The sequence below is a fragment of the Engystomops pustulosus genome, unplaced genomic scaffold (assembly GCF_040894005.1).
Source record: "Engystomops pustulosus unplaced genomic scaffold, aEngPut4.maternal MAT_SCAFFOLD_238, whole genome shotgun sequence".
Taxonomy (NCBI): Eukaryota; Metazoa; Chordata; class Amphibia; order Anura; family Leptodactylidae; genus Engystomops; species Engystomops pustulosus.
In genome coordinates, this window is record NW_027285117.1 from 67,523 (window position 1) to 87,467 (window position 19,945).

The 19,945-nt window shown below is 50.1% G+C and overlaps 1 protein-coding gene across 1 annotated transcript in view; it reads left to right on the plus strand.

The window, feature by feature from the left end:
* LOC140110284 (dual specificity testis-specific protein kinase 2-like) overlaps positions 1-19,945 on the plus strand; it is a 44,097-nt gene that overhangs the window by 10,824 nt on the left and 13,328 nt on the right. Inside the window, exons 2-7 of the mRNA XM_072132129.1 lie at positions 17,450-17,571; positions 17,819-17,867; positions 18,065-18,211; positions 18,289-18,371; positions 18,519-18,600; positions 18,680-18,763. Of these exons, the coding sequence (XP_071988230.1) occupies positions 17,450-17,571; positions 17,819-17,867; positions 18,065-18,211; positions 18,289-18,371; positions 18,519-18,600; positions 18,680-18,763 (567 nt within the window). The remainder of the gene's footprint in view (positions 1-17,449; positions 17,572-17,818; positions 17,868-18,064; positions 18,212-18,288; positions 18,372-18,518; positions 18,601-18,679; positions 18,764-19,945) is intronic.

Consider the following 19,945-nt stretch of genomic DNA (forward strand, 5'->3'; position numbering starts at 1 on the left):
TGTTCAGGCTAACTTTTGACACCTGGCCCTATGGGAAGTTTTTCTGAGCAATTAGGTTTCTATATACACCACTCCAAATAAATTACACCCTGAGAACATCCAGCTTGAAGCCTCAATCTGGTGCGGTACTGCTGATCAATTGGCGTCATCTTGTCAACATATTTACAGCATGATGAGGAGGACTTTTTAAATGCCAATTGTAATTGAACTGGGAAATTAACTATCGGACAATTCATGAATCCAACAGCTGGTGTGAATGCTGCCAAGTGTCATGTAAGAGAACAGCAAATTGTGCAAAAGTAATGAAACGCTGAACAATTGGACATGCGCGTTCCAGAGTTTAGAGGTCACAATCGGGTCACCTGTAAAGGTTAGAGGACCTTTTAGGTTCATCCCGAAACTTCACCCATAAGACAAATATATCTAACTCTTTGTGAGTAATGTAGTTTGTCAAATTTCTTTTCATTTTAAAGTATAAATTTTTGTTTAAAATGTTTTCTTTTCCTTAGAATAAGACGACATACAGTACAATGATAGATCTCTAGATCAATAATACATGTTATAGCCATCGCTACACAATAATCACTGGTACAGGTCAATACCGAGCGCGGTGCGTAGTATAAGCGTCTGATATATGGGAAGTAGTCAGACAGATCTGTGTGTCTTCTATGTTACTACCAGTTGTACATCACATTGAGTAGAAAAAAGAGAGAACAGAATATTTAAAAATAAAACCAACAAACCCAGTCCTCAGGAGTATTTTACCGGAGTCGGGTACACCCAACACCCTTGTACGCCATCGGTTTTAAACTATGTTATTGTGTTAGGGGAGGCTCTACATGATAAGACACAGCGGAGAGAGATTGGGTGTGGTCCATGGGTGCCAAGTGGCGTGAGAAGAGGAAAGAGAGGAAAGTACAATGTTTAGATCTCTCCGTGAGCTCATATTAGCGGGAGGAATTGATTTCCATTTTCTTGCAAGAATATGTCCCAGTATCGCTAATGCAAGGTTTATATCGGCTTTATTGTTAATTGAGAGCAAAGCAGAAAGACCTCCGTCCAGATGGAAGATACCGATAGATAGAAAGATGGATAAAAACTTTGATCAAAAAGAACAATTTCCCTTTTTGGGATTATCATAGTATTCAGTATTCCCAGACTTTTTTGCCCACTATGGCTGTGTAATCACTGTATCTTTGTAGGTGACGTGTTTCACTACAGCACGAGAAATAAATAGGGGGACAGTACAGTCTTCCGAGTGCCTTCTCTAGCTCCTCATGGAGGTCTGCAATAAGTGACGAGAAAGTAACATTTGCTAATTTCGCCCACTGAAAGGGGAACTCATTATCTCTCTCTTCAGTTGTTGTGGGACATTTATACCTAAGATCTGAGATTTTCTCTCATTTACTTTATAGTAAGACACTTGGCCAAACTCTCTAAGCGATGATTGTATTGCTCTAAGCGAGACTGGGGAAAAGTGAGGGTTAAAATCACAACGTCGGCAAAGAGCCCCACCTTGTGTTGTGTCCCTCTCGCTGCCACCCCCTCCATATCTAGATCATTACGTATCATTTCCTCCAGGGGCTCCATCACCATCGCAAGTCGTATCAGTTTGTCCAAGTTTCTCAGTCCAGTTAACCCTTTGCACCCCTGTTCTGCCCCCCCTTCTATAACTTCTTATGGTACACCTGCATCCACCCTGACGTGTTTCCTGACCACATCTTTGGGTGTATCGTAATCCATCAGGTCAGCCACCGCTCCTGACCACTTCAGGGTAGTGCACTGTGGTTCCCATTAATGAAGTCTTGACCCCTGTGAAAGTGGGACAAGCAGTGGTCTCTTACACCCTCAGCAGTGGTCCCCGGTCCCCTGTCAGTGGGTGCACACCTGCCTTGTTAGGTCTAGTGTTCGGCGGCTGGTAATCATAATGAATTATGCATTGGCTCAGCGTTACGAGGATGACGTGCTGGAGCATCGGGCTTTTGTTTCTCCTGTATAATCTGCTGTGCAGTGGAGTCTATCCCCGTCATGTAGTGTCACATGTTACTGTAGTCCCTTAGTAATCTGCGGACCACTTCCTCTAGCACCCCAAGTTTGGGGACCTTTTTGGAGCGTTTTACTCCCTGGTATCAGACCAACAACTATCAAGACTAAGGCAAGTTTTTGTATCTTATGGTGGGAACTGAAGTAAAACAAATACAACAGCGATGGTAGAGCGACAACTAAGATGCAAGAGCACCTTTACTGAACTCCCATGGCCTCGGGAGTGCTGTGGTGGCCAAACTCTTCTCAAAGGTCCTAAAAAGACTCCTCATTTAGGAAAACCATTTGGCCACCACTTTACACTAATGGTCACCAACCCATACTCCAGGTAGGTTATCATAGTGATGTCACTTCCCCCTGTATAGAAAGGGGTTGACCAGGTTTAGATGTTTAGTAACAAAAACAAAAAAGAGCACACGAGAGGAATGACATGCACAGTAAATGTAGAAAATTAATAAACATATTTTATTGATCAAAATTCATAGTAAAAATACATACATTAAAAATATGGCTTCAGGAGAGACCAGAGTTCACATAAACAGCAGCCATGGTACACAGGATCAATATTTAATATAGGCATAATAGGGTAACCAACCATTGCTAACTCTGCCCATCCAGACCACAAATAACAATCATCGTTCAGATACAGTGTAGTAACGCCAAAATAGACCGCATGCATGCATTCATTAAGTATAGCGGTCTGGGTCCTTGAGACCATGGTTACCTGGCCTGCAAGAGTCCCCCAACGCGCGTTTCAACCCGCCGGTCTTTCTCAAGGGGTGATGTGACAAACGCTAGATCGGACATATAACCCGGACCTGACCAATGAACAGTCAGGAGCAATCGTGAGCAGTAGTACACCTCGGCTAGCCCGTACCTGCGCTCGCGAGCGGGGCCAGGCAGTGACGTCACAGAGGTGGTGGCATCACCGAGTCATGTGACGGCAGCACCACGCCCCCCGCCCGAGAGCCGCAGGACCTGGAAAGCCAGGCATGCGCACATCAGGATAGCCTGCGGGAACCGCTGTGATGCTCAAGACAAGAATGACAGGTAATGTAAACGGTCAACAAAGACGTACCGATGGTATGTAACCAAGTCTTAGGCACAGATTATACATGTGTGTCATTTATCAGACAACGTAAAACCCTATAGTAAGCATCAGCGAGCGCAACCCAGATATTGTATGTGTAAATCATAATAATTGAAAAGAGTAGTGTTGGGATGTGTAGGAATGGGAGTCACTGAATGGGATGTATCATGTGCTGGACATAGGGATGAAAAGTATCAGAAGTGCATGGGGAACAATATTCACAACATGGATGAAATGTATGGAAATTGTTCATCAGTGTGTGAAATGATCGCTGAATCGAATGCATTGTGATAATGTGAACTGTGTTGTGAAGGAGGTGAAGGAGTGGGAATGCGTGGATGGCTGGTGGGAGGTGAGTGTTGGTGTTGTTGAAGTGCCACGAAACGCAGTTGTGCAAAACGTGAAAAGTGACAAGCAAACGGTGAACACATAAGGAAAAAACCACCAAGTGAACAGAGGGCCACACGTGCACAGCATGAAGTGCCAAATACTTATCGCAAGTTACGGTCAGTCGCAGTTGATTCTCTAAATCACAAGCAAGCTCGTCATCGCTTTGGACCTGTTTAGGGTGAGATGCAGAGACACATATATCCTAGGGTAGCCCGCTAGACCTAAGACAGTCTTTAAAAGCGCACATAATATTAGGGATCTAGTCACCTCAAGCTTTGTGAGAGAGGGAAACACTAAGGGTCCAGGGATGCAAGGATTCTATAGTTGCAAAAAATGTCAGGGATGCAAGTATAGAAGTTGGGTGGATAAAGGGGCAGTAAAGGAATTCAATATAGACAGGAACTCGCCCTCATACAAGATAAAAGAGTTTATAAATTGCGATACTTGCGCCATTATTCTTTGATTGTTTGCCCATGTGGACTCAAGTATGTTGGGAGGACGGGGAGAAAGCTAAAAATCGGCGAGCATGTTAGAAATATAAAAAAGGGTTTAAAGACACACAGTTTGTCTGCCCACTTTCGTGAGAAGCATAACCAGAATCCTAAAGGTTTAATTTTTTTTGGTCTGGAAAGAGTTGAGGCACACTGGAGGGGAGAAGACCTGAACAAGAAATTGAATGTCAGGGAAGGTTTTTGGATTTACCACCTGAACACCCTCCAACCATATGGCCTTAATATAGACTTTGAACTAAAAAGTTTTATTGTATGATTATTTTAGTAATCACTGTATTACTGTATAATGTCTCAATGCTGATATAGGAATGAAGGAGGCGATCTTAATATGTAAAGCACCAATATTGAACGAACATTTAAAGTTTTTTAAAAAATTTTTTTAAAATTTGTTTACATGTAAGTAAGCTTTTGTGTATTTTTGTATTTTGATATGCAAATTAACATCGGCTTGTATGGCAATACATGACATCATGTTTATGCGGATGGAAGGTCTTTGTCTCCCTGAGTTGGGGGGGGGGGGGTAAGTGGTTTTGTGTCTGTGTATGTGATTTTGGTATAAAAACACCAGTGATGACACCAAACACCATGCCCCGGAAGAAGGCTGAATAGGCGAAACCTGGGTCGGGCGAGGTGTTTTAGGCGTCTTATGCTTTCACTACATGCGCGCTTTTAAATTGGAATATGTGAGTATATACAATAAATACTATTTCCTTTTTGAACCTGGCAATCTGCACCATCCTTCCGCATACCTCCTGATGTAGGATCGGGAACACACCGCGGACACGGTAACGAGACGAGGATTGTGTTTCAACCCACTAAAGGAGGACGATTGGCGATGCAAGGAGTCGGGGATATCTTTTATTTCCAGTCCATGAAGAGGGGGTGAGAGGCTCTAGCCATTTGACAAACAGTATAAGGAGTAGATTATCAATTACTGGCCTCAGGGGTTACATCCAGTAGTCATGGATATCCTCTATGTGGTTACATCCAGTAGTCATGGATATCTTCTCTGTGGTTACATCCAGTAGTCATGGATATCCTCTCTGTGGTTACATCCAGTAGTTAGGGATATCCTCTCTCTGGTTACATCCAGTAGTGAGGGATATCCTCTCTCTGGTTACATCCAGTAGTGAGGGATATCCTCTCTCTGGTTACATCCAGTAGTTAGGGATATCCTCTCTCTGGTTACATCCAGTAGTTAGGGATATCCTCTCTCTGGTTACATCCAGTAGTTAGGGATATCCTCTCTCTGGTTACATCCAGTAGTTAGGGATATCCTCTCTCTGGTTACATCCAGTAGTCAGGGATATCCTCTGTCTTGTTACATCCAGTAGTCAGGGATATCCTCTCTCTGGTTACATCCAGTAGTCAGGGATATCCTCTCTCTGGTTACATCCAGTAGTCAGGGATATCCTCTCTGGTTACATCCAGTAGTCAGGGATATCCTCTCTCTGGTTACATCCAGTAGTCAGGGATATCCTCTCCCTGGTTACATCCAGTAGTCAGGGATATCCTCTCCCTGATTACATCCAGTAGTCAGTGATATCCTCTCTCTGATTACACCCAGTAGTCAGTGATATCCTCTCTCTGATTACATCCAGTAGTCAGGGATATCCTCTCTCTGGTTACATCCAGTAGTGAGGGATATCCTCTCTCTAATTACATCCAGTAGTAAGGGATATCCTCTCTCTGGTTACATCCATTAGTGAGGGATATCCTCTCTCTGGTTACATCCAGTAGTGAGGGATATCCTCTCTCTGGTTACATCCAGTAGTGAGGGATATCCTCTCTCTGGTTACATCCAGTAGTCAGTGATATCCTCTCTCTGGTTACATCCAGTAGTCAGTGATATCCTCTCTCTGGTTACATCCAGTAGTCAGGGATATCCTCTCTCTGGTTACATCCAGTAGTAAGGGATATCCTCTCCCTGATTACATCCAGTAGTCAGTGATATCCTCTCTCTGATTACATCCAGTAGTCAGGGATATCCTCTCTCTGGTTACATCCAGTAGTCAGGGATATCCTCTCTCTGGTTACATCCAGTAGTCAGGGATATCCTCTCTCTGGTTACATCCAGTAGTCAGGGATATCCTCTCCCTGGTTACATCCAGTAGTCAGGGATATCCTCTCCCTGATTACATCCAGTAGTCAGTGATATCCTCTCTCTGATTACACCCAGTAGTCAGTGATATCCTCTCTCTGATTACATCCAGTAGTCAGGGATATCCTCTCTCTGGTTACATCCAGTAGTGAGGGATATCCTCTCTCTAATTACATCCAGTAGTCAGGGATATCCTCTCTCTGGTTACATCCAGTAGTGAGGGATATCCTCTCTCTGGTTACATCCAGTAGTGAGGGATATCCTCTCTCTGGTTACATCCAGTAGTGAGGGATATCCTCTCTCTGGTTACATCCAGTAGTCAGTGATATCCTCTCTCTGGTTACATCCAGTAGTCAGTGATATCCTCTCTCTGGTTACATCCAGTAGTCAGGGATATCCTCTCTCTGGTTACATCCAGTAGTAAGGGATATCCTCTCCCTGATTACATCCAGTAGTCAGTGATATCCTCTCTCTGATTACATCCAGTAGTCAGGGATATCCTCTCTCCGGTTAGATCCAGTAGTCAGGGATATCCTCTCTCTGGTTAGATCCAGTAGTCAGGGATATCCTCTCTCTGGTTAGATCCAGTAGTCAGTGATATCCTCTCTCTGGTTACATCCAGTAGTCAGGGATATCCTCTCTCTGGTTAGATCCAGTAGTCAGTGATATCCTCTCTCTGATTACATCCAGTAGTCAGGGATATCCTCTCTCTGGTTAGATCCAGTAGTCAGGGATATCCTCTCTCTGATTACATCCAGTAGTCAGGGATATCCTCTCTCTGATTACATCCAGTAGTCAGGGATATCCTCTCCCTGATTACATCCAGTAGTCAGGGATATCCTCTCTCTAATTACATCCAGTAGTCAGGGATATCCTCTCTCTGATTACATCCAGTAGTCAGGGATATCCTCTCTCTGATTACATCCAGTAGTCAGGGATATCCTCTCCCTGATTACATCCAGTAGTCAGGGATATCCTCTCTCTGATTACATCCAGTAGTCAGGGATATCCTCTCCCTGATTACATCCAGTAGTGAAGGATATCCTCTCTCTGGTTACATACAGTAGTCAGGTATATCCTCTGTCTGGTTACATCCAGTAGTCAGGGATATCCTCTCTCGGGTTACATCCAGTAGTTAGGGATATCCTCTCTCTGGTTACATCCAGTAGTCAGGTATATCCTCTGTCTTGTTAATTAAAGTAGTCAGGGATATCCTCTCGGTGGTCACATGCTGTGATATCCTCTTCCACCCCTTCACGTTGCTCTCGGGGATATCCTGGTTGGTTGTTTTTGGACCCATCCCTTGAAGGTCTCTTGTGTTGATGGAGGTTTCTTCTTGGCTTTCGGTAGTTATGTGCATTGTATTCGTGCTCCATCCGTGTATTGGGGGGGGGGGGGGGTGGTATCGTAGTTGTGTCAGGTTTCTCACAGTTGTAGCGTTGTAGCATCTTTTGTGCAACATTTTCCCTAAAGAGTCACATGTCCACTGCAGACGTTGCCACCTCATGTGTCACAGATATTGAGTTGTCTAAACCACATTGATAAACCTTATGTGCAGAAGCCCGTCCCCCGAGGATAAACCCTCCCCCTATTATCTGTATATATCTGCGGCTGACGGGTCATGTGACCGGGTGCTGTACTCCGAGTGCAGTCTGGAAAATAACAGGCACCCGGCCAGTGCCTGCAGGGACAGGGTCATGTGACCGGCATTATTCGATATGGAGGGACCCTGGCGGCCGCTGTCTGGGGGGAGTGATGTCAGTGGCAGCTGCACAGAGACACCCGGCCGGGAAAAGTGACTCAGATGGACACGGGTCTGAACAAATAAGGAGCGAATCACTAAATGCTGCTCCAGCTGCACTCCCACCAATGGAAGGCCTCCATATCTCATACAGATTATATCATTTCTGACCCCAAGAGCTCCCAATCTTGTATATCTCTATGATTATCTCTTATATGTCAGCATGGGCTGACCTCTGTGTGACTACACCCCTATACACAGCGAGCTGCCATGTCCTGTGTGTTCTGACACCTTTCTATCATAGCCAGCAGTGGTCAGGGGTCAGCATGGGTGCTCTGACCTCTCTGTGACTACACCCCCATACACAGCGAGCTGCCATGCCCTGTGTGTCCTGACACCTTTCTATCATAGCCAGCAGTGGTCAGGGGTCAGCATGGGCGCTCTGACACCTCTGTGACTACACCCCCCCATACACAGCGAGCTGCCATGTCCTGTGTGTCCTGACACCTTTCTATCATAGCCAGCAGTGGTCAGGGGACAGCATGGGCGCTCTGACCCCTCTGTGACTACACCCCCATACACAGCGAGCTGCCATGTCCTGTGTGTCCTGACACCTTTCTATCATAGCCAGCAGTGGTCAGGGGTCAGCATGGGCGCTCTGACCCCTCTGTGACTACACCCCCCATACACAGCGAGCTGCCATGTCCTGTGTCCTGACACCTTTCTATCATAGCCAGCAGTGATCAGGGGTCAGCATGGGCGCTCTGACCCCTCTGTGACTACACCCCCCATACACAGCGAGCTGCCATGTCCTGTGTGTCCTGACACCTTTCTATCATAGCCAGCAGTGGTCAGGGGTCAGTATGGGTGCTCGGACCCCTCTGTGACTACACCCCCATACACAACGAGCTGCCATGTCCTGTGTGTCCTGACACCTTTCTATCATAGCCAGCAGTGGTCAGGGGTCAGCATGGGCGCTCTGACCCCTCTGTGACTACACCCCCATACACAGCGAGCTGCCATGTCCTGTGTGTCCTGACACCTTTCTATCATAGCCAGCAGTGGTCAGGGGTCAGCATGGGCGCTCTGACCTCTCTGTGACTACACCCCTATACACAGCGAGCTGCCATGTCCTGTGTGTCCTGACACCTTTCTATCATAGCCAGCAGTGGTCAGGGGTCAGCATGGGTGCTTTGACCCCTCTGTGAATACACCCCCATACACAGCGAGTTGCCATGTCCTGTTTGTCCTGACACCTTTCTATCATAGCCAGCAGTGGTCAGGGGTCAGCGTGGGTGCTCTGACCTCTCTGTGACTACACCCCCCATACACAGCGAGCTGCCATGTCCTGTGTGTCCTGACACCTTTCTGTCATAGCCAGAAGTGGTCAGGGGTCAGCATGGGTGCTCTGACCTCTCTGTGACTATACTTCCTAATTACAGCGAGCTGCCACGTCCTGTGTGTCCTGACACCTTTCTATCATAGCCAGCAGTGGTCAGGGGTCAGCATGGGTGCTCTGACCCCCGCCATGACTACACCCCCATATACAGCGAGCTGCCATGTCCTGTGTCCTGACACCTTTCTATCATAGCCAGCAGTGGTCAGGGGTCAGCATGGGTGCTCTGACCCCTCTGTGACTACACCCCCCATACACAGCGAGCTGCCATGTCCTCTGTGTCCTGATACCTTTCTATCATAGCCAGCAGGGGTCAGCATGAGCGCTCTGACCCCTCTGTGACTACTCCCCTCATACACAGCGAGCTGCCATGTCCTGTGTGTCCTGACACCTTTCTATCATAGCCAGCAGTGGTCAGGGGTCAGCATGGGTGCTCTGACCCCTCTGTGACTACACCCCCCATACACAGCGAGCTGCCATGTCCTCTGTGTCCTGACACCTTTCTATCATAGCCAGCAGTGGTCAGGAGTCAGCATGGGCGCTCTGACCCTTCTGTGACTGCTCCCCCCATACACAGCGAGCTGCCATGTCCTGTGTGTCCTGACACCTTTCTATCATAGCCAGCAGTGGTCAGGGGTCAGCATGAGCGCTCTGACCCCTCTGTGACTACTCCCCCCATACACAGGGAGCTGCCATGTCCTGTGTGTCCTGACACCTTTCTATCATAGCCAGCAGTGGTCAGGGGTCAGCATGAGCGCTCTGACCCCTCTGTGACTACTCCCCCCATACACAGGGAGCTGCCATGTCCTGTGTGTCCTGACACCTTTCTATCATAGCCAGCAGTGGTCAGGGGTCAGCATGGGCGCTCTGACCCTTCTGTGACTGCTCCCCCCATACACAGCGAGCTGCCACGTCCTGTGTGTCCTGACACCATTCTATCATAGCCAGCAGGGGTCAGCATGGGTGCTCTGACCTCTCTGTGACTGCTCCTCCCGTACACAGCGAGCTGCCATGTCCTGTGTCCTGACACCTTTCTATCATAGCCAGCAGTAGTCAGGGGTCAGCATGGGTGCTCTGACCCCTCTGTGACTACACCCCCCCATACACAGTGAGCTGCCATGTCCTGTGTGTCCTGACACCTTTCTATCATATCCAGAAGTGATCAGGGGTCAGTATGGGTTTTCTGACCTCTCGTTGACTACACCCCCCCCATACACAGTGAGCTGCCATGTCCTGTGTGTCCTGACACCTTTCTATCATAGCCAGCAGTGGTCAGGGGTCAGCATGGGTCCTCTGACCCCTTTGTGACTACACCCCCCATACACAGTGAGCTGCCATGTCCTGTGTCCTGACACCTTTCTATCATATCCAAAAGTGGTCAGGGGTCAGCATGGGCGCTCTGACCTCTCTGTGACTGCTCCTCCCGTACACAGCGAGCTGCCATGTCCTGTGTCCTGACACCTTTCTATCATAGCCAGCAGTAGTCAGGGGTCAGCATGGGTGCTCTGACCCCTCTGTGACTACACCCCCCCCATACACAGTGAGCTGCCATGTCCTGTGTGTCCTGACACCTTTCTATCATATCCAGAAGTGATCAGGGGTCAGTATGGGTTCTCTGACCTCTCGTTGACTACACCCCCCCCCATACACAGTGAGCTGCCATGTCCTGTGTGTCCTGACACCTTTCTATCATAGCCAGCAGTGGTCAGGGGTCAGCATGGGTCCTCTGACCCCTTTGTGACTACACCCCCCATACACAGTGAGCTGCCATGTCCTGTGTCCTGACACCTTTCTATAATATCCAGAAGTGGTCAGGGGTCAGCATGGGCGCTCTGACCCCTCTGTGACTACACCCTCCATACACAGCGAGCTGCCATGTCCTGTGTCCTGACACCTTTCTATCATAGCCAGCAGTGGTCAGGGGTCAGCATGGGTGCTCTGACCTCTCTGTGACTACACCCTCCATACACAGCGAGCTGCCATGTCCTGTGTCCTGACACCGTTCTATCATAGCCAGCAGTGGTCAGGGGTCAGCATGGGCGGCACGGTGGCGGAGTGAGTAGCACATCTGCCTTGCAGCACTGGAGTCCTGGGTTCGAATCCCACTCAGGTCAACATCTGCAAAGAGTTTGTATGTTCTCTCCGTGTTTGCGTGGGTTTCCTCCGGGTACTCCGGTTTCCTCCCACACTTCAAAACATACTGTTAGGCTGTTTAGATTGTGAGCCCCATGGGGACAGGGACCAATTTGACATGCTTGTGCAGCGCTGCGTAATCTGTGTGCGCTATATAAATAAAGAATTATTATTAAAGAATTTTTATGGGCGCTCTGCCCCCTCTGTGACTACACCCCCCATACACAGGGAGCTGTCATGTCCTGTGTCCTGACACCTTTCTATCATAGCCAGCAGTGGTCAGGGGTCAGCATGGGCGCTCTGACCCTTCTGTGACTACACCCCCACCCCCCCCCATACACAGCAAGCTGGCATGTCCATTGTGTCCTGACACCTTTCTATCATAGCCAGCAGTGGTCACGGGTCAGCATGGGCGCTCTGCCCCCTCTGTGACTACACCCCCCATACACTGCGAGCTGCCATGTCCTGTGTGTCCTGACACCTTTCTATCATAGCCAGCAGTGGTCAGGGGTCAGCATGGGCGCTCTGACCCCTCTGTGACTACACCCCCCATACACAGGGAGCTGTCATGTCCTGTGTCCTGACACCTTTCTATCATAGCCAGCAGTGGTCAGGGGTCAGCATGAGCGCTCTGACCCCTCTGTGACTACTCCCCTCATACACAGCGAGCTGCCATGTCCTGTGTGTCCTGACACCTTTCTATCATAGCCAGCAGTGGTCAGGGGTCAGCATGGGTGCTCTGACCCCTCTGTGACTACACCCCCCATACACAGCGAGCTGCCATGTCCTCTGTGTCCTGACACCTTTCTATCATAGCCAGCAGTGGGCAGGGGTCAGCATGGGCGCTCTGACCCTTCTGTGACTGCTCCCCCCATACACAGCGAGCTGCCATGTCCTGTGTGTCCTGACACCTTTCTATCATAGCCAGCAGTGGTCAGGGGTCAGCATGAGTGCTCTGACCCCTCTGTGACTACTCCCCCCATACACAGGGAGCTGCCATGTCCTGTGTGTCCTGACACCTTTCTATCATAGCCAGCAGTGGTCAGGGGTCAGCATGGGCTCTCTGACCCTTCTGTGACTGCTCCCCCCATACACAGCGAGCTGCCATGTCCTGTGTGTCCTGACACCATTCTATCATATCCAGCAGGGGTCAGCATGGGTGCTCTGACCTCTCTGTGACTGCTCCTCCCGTACACAGCGAGCTGCCATGTCCTGTGTCCTGGCACCTTTCTATCATAGCCAGCAGTAGTCAGGGGTCAGCATGGGTGCTCTGACCCCTCTGTGACTACACCCCCCCCCCCATACACAGTGAGCTGCCATGTCCTGTGTGTCCTGACACCTTTCTATCATATCCAGAAGTGATAAGGGGTCAGTATGGGTTCTCTGACCTCTCGTTGACTACACCCCCCCCATACACAGTGAGCTGCCATGTCCTGTGTGTCCTGACACCTTTCTATCATAGCCAGCAGTGGTCAGGGGTCAGCATGGGTCCTCTGACCCCTTTGTGACTACACCCCCCATACACAGGGAGCTGTCATGTCCTGTGTCCTGACACCTTTCTATCATAGCCAGCAGTGGTCAGGGGTCAGCATGGGTGCTCTGACCCCTCTGTGACTACACCCCCCCCCCATACACAGCAAGCTGGCATGTCCATTGTGTCCTGACACCTTTCTATCATAGCCAGCAGTGGTCACGGGTCAGCATGGGCGCTCTGACCCCTCTGTGACTACTCCCCTCATACACAGCGAGCTGCCATGTCCTGTGTGTCCTGACACCTTTCTATCATAGCCAGCAGTGGTCAGGGGTCAGCATGAGCGCTCTGACCCCTCTGTGACTACTCCCCCCATACACAGCGAGCTGCCACGTCCTGTGTGTCCTGACACCATTCTATCATAGCCAGCAGGGGTCAGCATGGGTGCTCTGACCCCTCCGTGACTACACCACCCCATACACAGTGAGCTGCCATGTCCTGTGTGTCCTGACACCTTTCTATCATAGCCAGCAGTGGTCAGGGGTCAGCATGGGCTCTCTGCCCCCTCTGTGACTACACCCCCCATACACAGGGAGCTGTCATGTCCTGTGTCCTGACACCTTTCTATCATAACCAGCTGTGGTCAGGGGTCAGCATGAGCGCCCTGACCCCTCTGTGACTACTCCCCCCATACACAGTGAGCTGCCATGTCCTGTGTGTCCTGACACCTTTCTATCATAGCCAGCAGTGGTCAGGGGTCAGCATGGGTCCTCTGACCCCTTTGTGACTACACCCCCCATACACAGTGAGCTGCCATGTCCTGTGTCCTGACACCTTTCTATCATATCCAGAAGTGGTCAGCGGTCAGCATGGGCGCTCTGACCCCTCTGTGACTACACCCTCCATACACAGCGAGCTGCCATGTCCTGTGTCCTGACACCTTTCTATCATAGCCAGCAGTGGTCAGGGGTCAGCATGGGTCCTCTGACCCCTTTGTGACTACACCCCCCATACACAGCGAGCTGTCATGTCCTGTGTCCTGACACCTTTCTATCATAACCAGCTGTGGTCAGGGGTCAGCATGAGCGCCCTGACCCCTCTGTGACTACTCCCCCCATACACAGTGAGCTGCCATGTCCTGTGTGTCCTGACACCTTTCTATCATAGCCAGCAGTGGTAAGGGGTCAGCATGGGTCCTCTGACCCCTTTGTGACTACACCCCCCATACACAGTGAGCTGCCATGTCCTGTGTCCTGACACCTTTCTATCATATCCAGAAGTGGTCAGCGGTCAGCATGGGCGCTCTGACCCCTCTGTGACTACACCCTCCATACACAGCGAGCTGCCATGTCCTGTGTCCTGACACCTTTCTATCATAGCCAGCAGTGGTCAGGGGTCAGCATGGGTCCTCTGACCCCTTTGTGACTACACCCCCCATACACAGCGAGCTGCCATGTCCTGTGTCCTGACACCTTTCTATCATATCCAGAAGTGGTCAGGGGTCAGCATGGGCGCTCTGACCCCTCTGTGACTACACCCTCCATACACAGCGAGCTGCCATGTCCTGTGTCCTGACACCTTTCTATCATAGCCAGCAGTGGTCAGGGGTCAGCATGGGCGCTCTGACACCTCTGTGACTACACCCCCTATACACAGCGAGCTGCCATGTCCTGTATCCTGACACCTTTCTATCATAGCCAGCAGTGGTCAGGGGTCAGCATGGGCGCTCTGCCCCCTCTGTGACTACACCCCCCATACACAGGGAGCTGTCATGTCCTGTGTCCTGACACCTTTCTATCATAGCCAGCAGTGGTCAGGGGTCAGCATGGGTGCTCTGACCCCTCTGTGACTACACCCCCCCCCCCTACACAGCAAGCTGGCATGTCCTGTGTGTCCTGACACCTTTCTATCATAGCCAGCAGTGGTCACGGGTCAGCATGGGCGCTCTGCCCCCTCTGTGACTACACCCCCCCATACACAGCGAGCTGCCATGTCCTGTGTGTCCTGACACCTTTCTATCATAGCCAGCAGTGGTCAGGGGTCAGCATGGGCACTCTGACCCCTCTGTGACTACACCCCCCATACACAGGGAGCTGTCATGTCCTTTGTCCTGACACCTTTCTATCATAGCCAGCAGTGGTCAGGGGTCAGCATGGGCGCTCTGCCCCCTCTGTGACTGCTCCCCCCATACACAGCGAGCTGCCATGTCCTGTGTGTCCTGACACCTTTCTATCATAGCCAGCAGTGGTCAGGGGTCAGCATGAGCGCTCTGACCCTTCTGTGACTGCTCCCCCCATACACAGCGAGCTGCCATGTCCTGTGTCCTGACACCTTTCTATCATAGCCAGCAGGGGTCAGCATGAGCGCTCTGACCCTTCTGTGACTGTTCCCCCCCATACACAGCGAGCTGCCATGTCCTGTGTGTCCTGACACCTTTCTATCATAGCCAGCAGTGGTCAGGGGTCAGCATGGGCGCTCTGCCCCCTCTGTGACTACACCCCCCATACACTGCGAGCTGCCATGTCCTGTGTGTCCTTACACCTTTCTATCATAGCCCGCAGTGGTCAGGGGTCAGCATGGGTGCTCTGACCTCTCTGTGACTACACCCCCCCCCCCCCATACACCGCGAGCTGCCATGTCCTGTGTGTCCTTACACCTTTCTATCATAGCCAGCAGTGGTCAGGGGTCAGCATGGGCGCTCTGACCCCTGTGTGACTACACCCCCCATATACAGCGAGCTGCCATGTCTTGTGTGTCCTGACACCTTTCTATCATAGCCAGCAGTGGTCAGGGATCAGCATGGGCGCTCTGACCCCTCTGTGACTACACCCCCATACACAGCGAGCTGCCATGTCCTGTGTGTCCTGACACCTTTCTATCATAGCCAGCAGTGGTCAGGGGTCATCATGAGCGTTCTGACCCTTCTGTGATTGCTCCCCCCATACACAGGGAGCTGCCATGTCCTGTGTCCTGACACCTTTCTATCATAGCCAGCAGAGGTCAGGGGTCAGCCTGAGCGCTCTGACCCTTCTGTGACTGCTCCTTCCATACACAGCGAGCTGCCATGTCCTGTGTGTCCTGACACCTTTCTATCATAGCCAGCAGTGGTCAGGGGTCAGCATGAGCGCTCTGACCCTTCTGTGACTGTTCCCCCCATACACAGCGAGCTGCCATGTCCTGTGTCCTGACACCTTTCTATGGTCGCCCGCAGGAATCAGCATGGATGCTTTGACCCCTCAGTCACTAATTCCTGGTCACAGTGATGTCGGTTTCCGCTGCACCCATCACATTCCAGTGTTATCAGTGGGGCCAACGCCTCCTGTCACAGGGCAAAGTACCTGTATGCACTGGCGCCAGCGCTGGAGGAGGGTGCAGCATCCTCCTGTCCTTACTGCTGTGTAATGCTGGGGACATGGTCAGATATTCTGGATTATATCATGTTATATGTTATAATCCTCCCTCTACTGTTCTGGATTATTAGACAACCACATGCCGGATTCTTGGACTGTTACAGTATATAACTGAAGAATCCTTTATCTTGTATGTGACTGTCCACATCGCCACAATGGCCTCATCCTGGTATCTCCAGACCTTCACACCACCTTATCGTGGGTCATCAAGGCCCTAGAATCAGATTGTTAGTCTGTAGATTACTCATAACTACCAACCAGGTGGATGGATGGCGCCGGCCCCACTTGGCTGCGGAGTTGGAGACCATATTGGTGGAGCAGGAAAATATGTAATAAGTTCACTGCGGTTTGTGATGAATATTTTTTCATCAGACAACAATGTCCTATAAATGTCTGTTCTATTCCTCATCTATGGATCGTGAAGGGTTTTAGTTGAAATTAATATGACTGCACATTATGTACATGCTCAGTAGTGAAGCTCCTCCCCTACAGATCAGAGGGGAAGGAATGTGGAGGGGAGACGCCTGCGTGCAGCAGTACGAGGGGAGACGCCTGCGTGCAGCAGTACGAGGGGAGACGCCTGCGTGCAGCAGTACGAGGGGAGACGCCTGCGTGCAGCAGTACGAGGGGAGACGCCTGCGTGCAGCATTACGAGGGGAGACGCCTGCGTGCAGCATTACGAGGGGAGACGCCTGCGTGCAGCATTACGAGGGGAGACGCCTGCGTGCAGCATTACCAGGGGAGACGCCTGCGTGCAGCATTACGAGGGGAGACGCCTGCGTGCAGCATTATGAGAGAAGCCCGAAACTGTTCATCAAAACGGACTGTTTCCCGAAATTGTTGGAGATGTTGCCCGTGTGGTCACTGCAGAGGATGTTCTCCAGCCGTATAATAATCTATAAGGAGGCTCTGCTGGGGCCATGAGCACATTTATACAGTCACTAATAATTATTATTCAGCACATTTGTGTTCTGGATAATTACAGATGATTACAGTTCTAGTTCTATGGTGGCCAATAAGTATTTTTGATGTTCTACCTGAAGAACGTGGTTATTGTATCATAAAAAGCCGAGTAATTTCTGTACATTTAGAGATTGAAGTGTCGGGGTTCGGCTGCCCTGAGCCCCTTTCTCTGATCTTTCCTTTTCCTTGGTGTCTCCAGGTCCGGCATCGACAATCCGGCCAGATCATGGTGCTCAAGATGAACAAGATGATGAGCAACCGCGCCAACATGCTCCGAGAGGTGCAGCTCATGAACCGGCTGTGTCACCCTAATATCCTCAGGTAAAGCTCATTCTTATCCCATGTTCTACCCCATCACCCCAACAATGTGAGGTAAAGGCCACCCTTATCCTATGTACTCCATCACACCAATAATGTGAGGTAAAGGCCACCCTTATCCCATGTACTCCATCACCCCAATATCGTGAGGTACATGTCCTCTCTCTGCCATGTCCTGCCCAGATGATGCAGTTACGCCCGACAGTGGGCGGAGCTCTTCCTTGGCTCACTTTCCTCCTCTCTCGTCTAGGTTCATGGGTGTGTGTGTGCAGCAGGGGCAGCTTCACGCCCTCACTGAGGTAAGTGGAGGGGTAACGGCAGGCGGGTGACAGGGTGCTCCTGGATTTCCTCCTCTCCAGGCTCTGTATCAGTTTATTGCGCCTCATTTTCTGGTCTGGAGTTTCTTGTAATACATGTATAATGGATGGATACAGAGTTAAGATGACATTGCAGGCCTGGTGCACGCTGGGAGTCCTCACGTCCCGTCTCCTTCCAGTACATTAATGGTGGTAACCTGGAGCAGCTGCTGCAGAGCGGGGACCCCCTGTCCTGGTCCGTGCGGGTCAAGCTGAGCCTGGACATCGCCCGCGGCCTGCGCTACCTGCACTCCAAGGGGGTCTTCCACCGTGACCTCACCTCCAAGGTAATACCCCTCTGCCCTGTACTCGGCCGCTCGCTGCTGCGGGTTTCCTCAGTCCTCACCACGCTTCTCTCTCTTAGAACTGCCTGGTGCGCTGTGACGACAGCGGCTTCTCCGCCGTGGTGGCCGACTTCGGATTGGCTGAGAAAATCCCTGATCGCAGGTGAGAGCCCAACCTCAATAATGGTGCCCCCTTCCATAACAGCAGGGCATGCTGGGAAATCCACAGAGTGATGCTCTGCAGCAGCTTCTGTGTGTTATACTCGGCGCGATACTCTGCTGACTCCACCCCTGGCGCTCTCTCTTGCAGTCAGACGGAGCCACTGTCGGTGGTGGGCTCCCCGTACTGGATGGCCCCCGAGGTCCTGCGGGGGGATGTCTACAATGAGAAGGTAAGTGTCTGGTGCTGCCGCTTCTCGTTCTTGATGATTTTGGCTTCGTCTCTCACCTTTTTCTTCTCTCCCATCTCAGGCCGACGTCTTTGCCTTCGGAATCATATTATGTGAGATAATCGCACGGATCCCTGCGGACCCCGACTACCTCCCCCGCACTGAGGTGAGTGACCAAATCCCTAACTACCTGTCATGCACCCGACTACCTCCCTCGCACTGAGGTGAGTCGCTAAGTCCTTGACTACCTACCGTGCACCCGACTACCTCCCCCGCACTGAGGTGAGTGACCAAATCCCTAACTACCTGTCATGCACCCGACTACCTCCCTCGCACTGAGGTGAGTGACCAAATCCCTAACTACCTGTCATGCACCCGACTACCTCCCTCGCACTGAGGTGAGTGACGAAATCCCTAACTACCTGTCATGCACCCGACTACCTCCCCCACAATGAGGTAAGTATCTAAGTCCCTGACTACCTACCACGCACCCGACTGCTTCCCCCGCACTGAGGTGAGTAAATCAACTGAGTAACTTTAAAAGATCTGATATTTTGTGCATTAATACAGCAACAACAAAACTATAACATAACTAAACATATTATGTGGTGACCGTAAAAGTAATCCTTCCACACTGATACATCATCAGAACCAAGCTTACTGCATAGATATAGAAGAAGAACCAAGCTTACTACAAAGATATAGAAGCAGAACCAAGCTTACTACAAAGATATAGAAGCAGAACCAAGCTTACTACAAAGATATAGAAGCAGAACCAAGCTTACTACAAAGATATAGAAGCAGAACCAAGCTTACTGCATAGATATAGAAGCAGAACCAAGCTTACTACAAACATATAGAAGCAGAACCAAGCTTACTGCATAGATATAGAGGCAGAACCAAGCTTACAACAAAGATATAGAAGCAGAACCAAGCTTACTACAAAGATATAGAAGCAGAACCAAGCTTACTACAAAGATATGGTACCAGAACCAATTTTACTTTATGCATAAGATTCAAGAACCAATTACCTCATAGAAACAATACGAGAACCAGGTTAACTACATCACTGCAGCTTCTGAGCCCAGCTCACTATATAGATGCCTTACTAAAACCAAAATTGATACATATATGTTGAAGGAATTAAGAATACTAAATACATACAGTACCAGAACCAAGCTTACTCATGAATATGGTAACAGACCTAGGATTACTACATAGAGGTGTAAGAGATGACCATCAGGGTCTTTGGATACAGAAGGCTTTTAAACCATCCCCATTGCAAAGGTGATTTTTCGAATTATAATAGTCTTTGTTTCCATCACTGGAATGGATTGAGTAACACAGA